This window comes from Paroedura picta, chromosome 2 (assembly GCF_049243985.1).
Source record: "Paroedura picta isolate Pp20150507F chromosome 2, Ppicta_v3.0, whole genome shotgun sequence".
Taxonomy (NCBI): Eukaryota; Metazoa; Chordata; class Lepidosauria; order Squamata; family Gekkonidae; genus Paroedura; species Paroedura picta.
In genome coordinates, this window is record NC_135370.1 from 2,496,363 (window position 1) to 2,505,067 (window position 8,705).

The window sequence follows — 8,705 nt, forward strand, 5'->3', positions numbered from 1 at the left end:
ACATGAAGAGACAGGAAGCATGTCTTGCTCTGCCTCCAGGGCTGCTTGGTGTCCACAAGGTGGTTTAATGAGGCCCATTTCTGGGTGCATTTTATGAAGAGGCAAGAGATCGCCCACATGACGTGACCCTGTGCATAGAGGAGTTGGCCCCATTTGGATATTAAACCACCACAGAGATTGCACCAGCAGCAGAGAGAAAGCTGGTGCTCTGGGTGGGAAGATGATGATGATGATGATGATGATGATTATTATTAATATATTAATTTCCTGCCGCTACCTGTAGGCTTGTGGCTTTCCTTATGGCTTTCCTTCCTAGGAGTCAGCTTGGTGTACTGGTTAGGAGCACCGAATTCTAATCTGGAGAGCCATGTTTCATTTCCCACTCCCTCACATGCAGCCAGCTGGGTGACCTTGGGCTCATCACAGTCCGGATAAAGCTGTTCTGACCAAGCATTGATATCAGGGCTCTCTCAGCCTCACCCACCCCACAGGGTGTCTGTTGCAGGGAGAGGAAAGGGAAGGCGATTGGAAGCTGCTTTGAGACTCCTTTGGGTAGAGAAAAGTGGCATATAAGAACCAACTCTTCTTCTTCTTCTTCAGTAATATCAGGGCTCTCTCAGCCTCCCCTCCCTCACAGGGTGTCTGTTGTGGGGAGAGGAAAGGGAAGGCGATTATAAGCCGCTTTGACAGTCCTTCGGGTAGAGAAAAGCGGCATCTAAGAACCAACTCTTCTTCTTCTCTTCCAGGGATTCCAGCCTCCCGCTGGCAGCTCCAGATGGCAGGACAGGCTTCATATATGCTTTCAATCCCATCCACTACTGATCTTGCATGTTCTAACAGAATTGTGTACAAAACGGCCTGCCTGGCCGGCCGCCATGAGCCTTGCACGTAAGATGGTGGTTTTAAGCATTTCAATCAGGTCAGAGTGTAGGCGGCTTAATCATTTAAGTATTTAATTTAAAAAGTTCTCGTGGTGTCGTTCCTCATGACCTCTCTGCACAGAAAACACGTGAGCATTATAGTTAAGGTTTCATAGTAGACTGATGGCTGCGGTGCGGGGGGGGATCAGAATATATATATATTTTAGTGCAGAACTGTTTGAGTAAATTTAATCCTTCCCTCCCTCTGTCACACACACACACTGCCTATTTGCCTGACTGGCTCAAGAAAACCAAATTTGTCTACCAGCCAATATCGCGTTCCCCATTCACAGCACACTTAAAGATCTCTTTCGCATTGACTAATTTTTCTTCCCTAATGAATGCTCTCTTTGCATGCTGCTCTTTGCGGTTAATGGTGCACCTCCACAACTTCCTTTCTCATAAAACCATAACAAAAACTTGGTTAGCCTTTCTGGTATTATTTAGACCTCTCTCTCTCTCTCAATGTCTCTCCTGCCCCTATGAGCATCCAATCTGGGCTCAAGTATACTACAAATCCGTATCTTGAGAACAGAAGCCTGTTTTCCTGAACTTCTGAGGAGAAATTGGCTTTGTTTCCTGCTTTTGTGGCATTCAGAGATCTTTGAACCCCACATCTGTTGCTGAGATGATTCCACTTCTTACTGTTTTTGTCTTCTCCAGCGTTGCTGTCGGCGTCCGCAAAGGTGAGTCTGATATTTACAGGACTTGGCATTCTTCTTCTGTGTAGAACAGGGGTAGTCAAACTGCGGCCCTCCAGATGTCCATGGACTACAATTCCCAGGAGCCCCCTGCCAGCGAACGCTGGCAGGGGGCTCCTGGGAATTGTAGTCCATGGACATCTGGAGGGCCGCAGTTTGACTACCCCTGGTGCAGAACAATGATCCAGCAGAGAGATGGGAAATACATTTCCCTCTGGGGCTTATATGAAAACCACGAGAATGCCACAGGACAGGGGTAGCCAAACTGTGGCTCTCCAGGTGTCCATGGACTACAATTCCCATGAGCATGTGCTGGCAGGGCCTCATGGCCACTGAAGGCCACGAACATCTGGGGAGCCTCAGTTAGATCGCCCTGAGCGAGCTGTATTTCAATGCATCTGGAAATGCTGTTAAAATTTGTTACAGCAAAAATCTTTCAACTCTCTCTCCAAACCGGTTGCTAAAAGATACAGGCATTCCTGTAGCGATCCAGTGTGGTGGTGTGGTTAAAAGAGTAGGGCCTGTGCCGTGGGGTTTTGCTGGGGGACTGTGAACCAGCCACTCTCTCTCAGCCTAACCCTCCTCACAGGGGTGTTGTGTGCATAAAACCGAGGAGAGGAGAATGATGTCAGCCACTTTGGTCCCCAGAGAGGAGAAAGACAGTAAATGATAAGCATGCAGACAATAATTGCACATACAAGGGTGAGCAAGTATTTCTCTTTTATAAAGCTGTGGCTGCTGTTTTAATTTTACTTTTAAAAAATAACTTGAACCGACTACCTGGAGGAGAGTCAATGAAGTGGTACATACAGTCAGTAACATAATATATTAAATTATTTATTTATTTATTTATTTATTTATTTATTTATTTATTTATTTATTTATTTATTTATTTATTTATTTATTTATTTATTTATTTATTTATCATACTTCTATACCGCCCTCCCTGGAGGCTCAGGGCGGTTTACATTATAACAGAGAACCTTACTTAAAACAGTCTGTAGAACATGTACATTGATAACCAACAATTGCAACCAACACAACACAATATAACAGTAAACAGTTGTGATACAAACAGGTCCAGGGCTTGTTGATGGGATTCTGAGGGGGGGGGGAGCAGGGGCCCTTGGTCGCTGTAGATTACGTCTGGTCTCGGCCAAATGCCTGGTGGAGGAGCTCCTTTTTGCAGGCCCTGCAGAACTGTTTAAGCTCCGTCAGGGCCCTGATCTCCTCTGGGAGCTCGTTCCACCAGGTGGGGGCCAGGACAGAGAATGCTCTGGCCCTGGTCGAGACCAGACGGACTTCTTTAGGGCCAGGGATCCGTAGCTGATTGGAGGCAGTAGAGCGTAGAGCTCTTTTGGGGGCATAGGCGGGGAGGCGGTCCCTCAGGCGCACTGGGCCCTGACTGCGTATGGCCTTGAAGGTAATTACCAGAACCTTTAGTCTGATCTGGAATTCAACTGGTAGCCATTGCAGCTGATGGAGAATATTTTTTCCCTGAAAGCAATGGAGTGTTTTGCCTGGGTTTGATGTGTTCATGCTGAATGCACGTTCAGTGTTATTTTAAGAGCCTCGCATCGCTGGAGATCCTTTCATCCCCTCCTCCCTCCCCCCTTGCGTTTAAGCGGTTTCTCTTGAAGATGCTTCTTTGTCCTGATGACCTGGGCTTCTTCGTTGCAGTCATGGAGGTGACTCAGCCGGCCGTCCTGATTGTGAAGAGGCAGGAGGCGGCTCACTTTATCTGTGATTACAGCTGCACCAGGGATGCCACGCGCTTCCAAGTCACTTTGCATCGGCAGATAGGCAACCGGTCTGTCCAGATCTGCTCCGCGTCCTTCACCACCGAGTTCCTGCCGTCCAGCCTGGGAGAGCCCGTCCGCTGCCAAGTCCGGCCGAGCCACAACAGGGTCACTCTCACCCTCTGGGGGCTGCAGCCAACCGATGTGGGCCTGTACTTTTGCCGGATGGAGCGGATTTATCCTCCACCGTATTACCCGGTCATGGGGACCGGGACCCAGCTCTACGTGATTGGTGAGCATGGTTTGGTGTCGGATGGGCTTCAGAGGCATCGCAAAGGGAATTTACTGACCTTAGGTGGCCAATCCCAGCTCTGCAGCCCTCAGTCTTAGATTCTTGAAGAAAATTGTTTATCCCCAACTGCTGACCTATCAGGGATCGCATAACCCAAACGATCATTGGGAACCAGCCAGACATCTCTATTGGCTAAGCCATTTGACCCCGGCCCAGGTTCTTGGAAAGCTTTGAAGGGGGCATAGAGGTGAGCTTCTGGTTTTGATCTTTAGGGATTCTCCTCCCTGTGGATTATTCAGGATCCAGAAGCACTTACGTCTTCCAGCCTACCTCTAAAACTCAATCTCTGTGATTTGTTTTTTACAGGAAGCCACAGGAAGCCACAGGAAGCCACTGGGTGCTGGGTGGATAAGGGATTCATGTGCACCAGGCCTTTCAATGGCTTCCCGACCCACTGTCCCCTTGAGGCTACTGGGATTTCTACCTGCCTGGGGGGAATAAATGGCCATACGCAGCTTTTCTATGTCCCCATGAGCACAGCTTCACCCATTCCCAGCTTGTGAAAACTATAGAGACATCCAAATCTTCCTGTTATTAGACCAGGGAGGTTTAAGAGAACCTTTGTCCCAGGCCCAGTGGCAGCTCTTGCTGTAGAGCCAGCTCGGTGTAGGGGTTAGGGGTGCGGACGTCTAACCTTGCTGAGCTGGGTTTGGTTCCCTGCTCCACCTCCACATGCAACCAGCTGGGTGATCTTGGGCTCCCCACAGCACTGATACAGCTTTTCTGACCGAGCAGGAATATCAGGGCTCTCTCAGCCTCCCCTCCCTCACAGGGTGCCTGTTGTGGGGAGAGGAAAGGGAAGGTGATGGGAAGCTGCTTTGAGATTCCTTTGGGTAGGGAAAAGCGGCATATAAGAACCAACCCTTCTTCTTCTTAGCAGAACTGTGTGGATGCAGAAAGAATTCTTGGCATGATTTAACAGGCCTAATGTAAAATGCCTGTTTGCTCCTCCTTTTCTGTCTTTGTATTCTCATTATTTAATAAATTTATACTAGAGAAGCAGAACATAGTGGACCTAATGCAGCTGATCCCTAGAGAAAGAGCCGTCCCAAAGAAGTGAGGCCCATCTGGCCATGTCACCTGTCACCCCACTGGGGTCACCTGTCACCCCACGCCTCACCTCGCTGGTGAGGTGGGTGTCCCCTCCCTCCCTCCCCACTCTTGGTGGATTCTTCCCAAAGCTACATGTCGGTGGAAGAGGATGACCAGGAGCGTCCCATTCTCCAGTCAAGGGGACACAACATCTAATCTTCCCTCCAAACTGGCTCGTTTTGGGTTAGCAATGGGTTTTAGCTTTTTTCATTGTGAAACACTGTAAAAAAAATTTTGTAATCCCACCCTCAGGACACTACCTACCCTTTCCTCAAATCCCTGAAGGGCACACTCACTAGGGAACAGGCTGGATTGAACCAAATGGCCTTGGCTGCTCAGGAAACAGGCCTGCTTTTTCTGCAGTTGCGGCTAAGGGTGTGATGTTCTTATTACTTGAGAAGACCAGAGAACATGCACAGAATTTGTTTTCTCTCGTGGTAATTTGTCAAAAAACGTTTCAGACCCGGAGCCCTGTGTAGACCTCCACCTTTACCTTTGGATCGCGGCCGCAGCGGCTTCTGGCTTGCTGGCCTACAGCCTTCTAATCACAGTCTTCCTTTTGAGAAAGGCGGTAAGTGCCGGAGCAACCATGCGCCACATGAGAATTTGGGAGGACATTTAGAGAACTCGCTGATTTCTTAAGTGTATCCTAATCGGGCTTGCATCTGTAAGCCTCTTGGAGACTCCTTTGGGTAGGGAAAAATGGCATATAAGAACCAACTCTTTTCTTCTTCTTCTTCTTCTTCTTCTTCTTCTTCTTCTTCTTCTTCTTCTTCTTCTTCTTCTTCTTCTTCTTCTTCTTCTTCTTCTTCTTCTTCTAATGTGGTTCTTGCTTCTTCTTGAAACAAAAAGAACATCAACAGGGGCTCCTTTTTCAAAAAATGCACATTGGAGGCCAGAATTCCTGTTCGTAGCTTCTGTCGTGGCTCTAATTGTGGCAACTCGCTTCATATAGCCTTGCCATGATATCACCAGGAAGCTAGCCAGAATCCAGAATTTCAGTAAGGTCAGTTATGGTCCCGAGGGCCAAAAAAGTGTCAAGAAATGCAGAAATCGCTGCTGTGCTGTTGGAGAAGAGGGGAGGAAACTCATTGCAATGGTCAGGGGGGGAATGTTCCCTTGACAGCGGGGGAGGGGTGGAAAGGGCTGTCAGGAGAGGCACAGAGGTGGCATTGCCATTCCTTGCCTCTGTGTAGGGAGACACATCTTGCCCTTCCTTGGTGGCCTCCCAGCAAACTACTGACTTGGGCTGGTCCTTCTTAGCTTTCCGGATTTAACAAGACCAGGCTAGCCGGGGCCATCCCAGGAGCCAGGAGGCAACATCAGGGTAAGGCCTTGGCCTCTGTGCCCTGTCGTTGGCCTTCCAGTGGAGTGGTTGGCCCCTGGGTGAGGCAGGAGGCTGGACTAGATGGATCTTCACTGGTCTGACCCAGCAGGGCTCTCCTGATGTTCTTAGGGAGGCCTCAGCCTCTCTGCCTTGTTGTTGAACCTCCAGAGGAACTGGATGTCCCCTGTGAGAGACCAGAGGCTGGCTCTTCTTATACTATCCCAATTAAGGCATTAGTATGGCAGCCAGGAGCCTCTTGTGGCGCAGAGTGGTAAGGCAGCTGCCTGAAAGCTTTGTCCATGAGGCTGGGAGTTCGATCCCAGCAGCCGGCTCAAGGTTGACTCAGCCTTCCATCCTTCCGAGGTCGGTAAAATGAGTACCCAGCTTGCTGCTGGGGGGTAAACGGTAATGACTGGGGAAGGCACTGGCAAACCACCCCGTATTCAGTCTGCCATGAAAATGCTAGAGGGTGACACTCCAAGAGACAAACATGACCCGGTGCTTGCACAGGGGATATCTTCACCTTTATGGCAGCCAGAAGTAACTCTGCCAATTACATTAATGCTCTCTATGTGGTTTATCCATCTTCTCACAATAGCACATGGAGTGGAGGCCACTAAATGGTTACTAGACATCCTAGCTTGGAGGTCTCCCCATTGTCCATTTAACAGACACACTGATGTCCAGGGGGAAATGTTCAGGGATACTCGATCCTTGACAGTCTCCAGAATTAACAAGCCTTATCTCTTCCCTGGCAAGGAGGATATCACGTTGCCCTATTTAGGTGAGGGGGGGAGGGGGCTTTTCTCTACCAAAATGCAATGACCTGGATGGCCAAGGTTAGCCCAGTCTCAGCAGCTAAGAAGAGTCAGCTCTGGCTAGGATTTGGATGGGAGACCCCCAAGGCCCAGAGGCAGGCCTTGAAAAAGTTCCTTTGTTAGCCGCTTCCCTCAAAAACCCTGTGGGATTGTCATAAATCAGCAGCAACTTGAGGGCAACGCAAAGTGCTATCGGGGGGGCTGGGATCTGGATCTGGAAGGGACATCATGCCCTAAATCAGGGGTAGTCAACCTGTGGTCCTCCAGATGTTCATGGACTACAATTCCCATGAGCCCCTGCCCTAGATAACAATGAAGGAGCTACCAGGGAACGCAGCCTCGCAGATTTTGTCATATTGGAGATAAACAGAAGCATACTTTGAATGCAGGCATCTGGAAAGGTTTGCCTAGAAGGGAGTAGTTTAACGGGAATATAGCAAGGTATCTTGCTAGAACTAAAACGATGTTGTCAATGCTCAAGTGGGGCTGATAAGAATGCAGAATAGGGCAGGGGTCTCTGAACTGTGGCTCTTCAGGGGTCCATGGACTACAATTACCATGAGCATGATGCTGGCATTGTATTTGGCATGGTAATTGTAGTCCATGGGCATTTGGAAAGCCACACTTGGGCCACCCCTGGAATACGGCATCTTTTCAGAATTTTCCAATTCAGTCTTTCCTGGCCGCCTGTTAAGAGAGTGTAGAGGACTTTTTAGATTATGAATGTGTGAGTGTAATACCCTCAGCAGAGAATTTGATGTGTATGTCGAATGAAGAAGGGGATTATGTATCTCCGGGAGTACATGGCTGAGCTTACACGGTAGCACGGATTTCTTGCTGCTGCAGTCTCAAACCAAATGTAATCATTTTCTTTCTTCTTCTTTTTTAAAAAAACAGGTACTTAAGACGGCGTATTCTCTCCCTGGTGCCTATGTGAAAATTGCACCCATGTAATTGGAAGAGACCAAGAAAACTGTTTACCTTCCTGGCCTGAAACAAGAAAAGGATGAGGGGTCTCATAGAGGAGGAGGAGGGGGGGGAGGAGATGGCCTAGCAGAAGGGAATTTAGCTTCCATATTCAATCCAGACGAATAGGCAAGCGATGCATTAATATAAATATTAGCTTTATTCGAAGCTGTTGTCTACTCGTCTGCTTTGTTATCTGTCCACAAAATGTCACAAATTGTGCCTCAACTACATTTCCCTTTGAAAAGAAAAATATCAGTAATGGTCCTCAGGGCCAGTAAATGCAGTAGAGCAGGGGTAGTCAACCTGTGGTCCTCCAGATGTTCATGGACTACAATTCCCATGAGCCCCTGGCAGCATTCTCCAGTAACATCCCTATTTCCACTCACTAAATCCATCAAAAGCTAATAAGGGTCAGTTGCTGGTTACAGAGAACCTTTAAAGAAGGGCCATTCCGCACAACTTAAATGTAGCAGAAGTCTTACCTTTGGTAAATGCTACTAATTCAACATTCCGCATGACATCGTACACAATCTGCAACACTCCTACAACACTCCCGCAAAAATCGCTTTGTTGTAGTGCTTTTCAGGTAATCGGAAAAAGTGGATTCCCCCTGAAAAAATCGTTACACTTCTGAGCACAAGCTGCAACACATCAATGAAAAACATGTGCATTCTCAATGTAGCGGTAGAAAGAAAGTCCTTCCTCCGCTCTCGCCCCCAAACTTCCAGAGAAGCGATCGCCATTTTTTCCCCCTTAGACCGACGAAAGCAACAAATGAGCGAGGCTT

At 48.3% G+C, this 8,705-nt stretch overlaps 1 protein-coding gene across 2 annotated transcripts; it reads left to right on the forward strand.

Moving 5' to 3' along the window:
* Positions 1-1,379: 1,379 nt before the first annotated feature.
* Positions 1,380-8,006, forward strand: CTLA4 (cytotoxic T-lymphocyte associated protein 4). Of its 2 annotated transcripts, none has more exons than XM_077318857.1 (4): positions 1,380-1,606; positions 3,247-3,652; positions 5,266-5,375; positions 7,847-8,006. In XM_077318857.1, exons 2-4 carry the CDS (start codon positions 3,262-3,264, stop codon positions 7,901-7,903), a joined length of 558 nt encoding a protein of 185 aa, XP_077174972.1. In that variant the 5' UTR covers positions 1,380-1,606; positions 3,247-3,261; the 3' UTR covers positions 7,904-8,006. The 2 variants fall into 2 exon arrangements, with proteins under 2 accessions (XP_077174972.1, XP_077174962.1); XM_077318847.1 differs by having other exon boundaries at positions 3,302-3,652.
* The last annotated feature ends 699 nt before the right edge of the window (positions 8,007-8,705 follow it).

Bases quoted from the DNA above. Each gene is read 5' to 3' on its own strand.
- CTLA4 (XM_077318847.1), top strand. From the start codon at position 1,549: ATGATTCCACTTCTTACTGTTTTTGTCTTCTCCAGCGTTGCTGTCGGC. The intron at 3,653-5,265 runs GTGAGCATGGTT...AAAACGTTTCAG, and splicing joins GACCCAGCTCTACGTGATTG to ACCCGGAGCCCTGTGTAGAC. The intron at 5,376-7,846 runs GTAAGTGCCGGA...TTAAAAAAACAG, and splicing joins TCTTCCTTTTGAGAAAGGCG to GTACTTAAGACGGCGTATTC.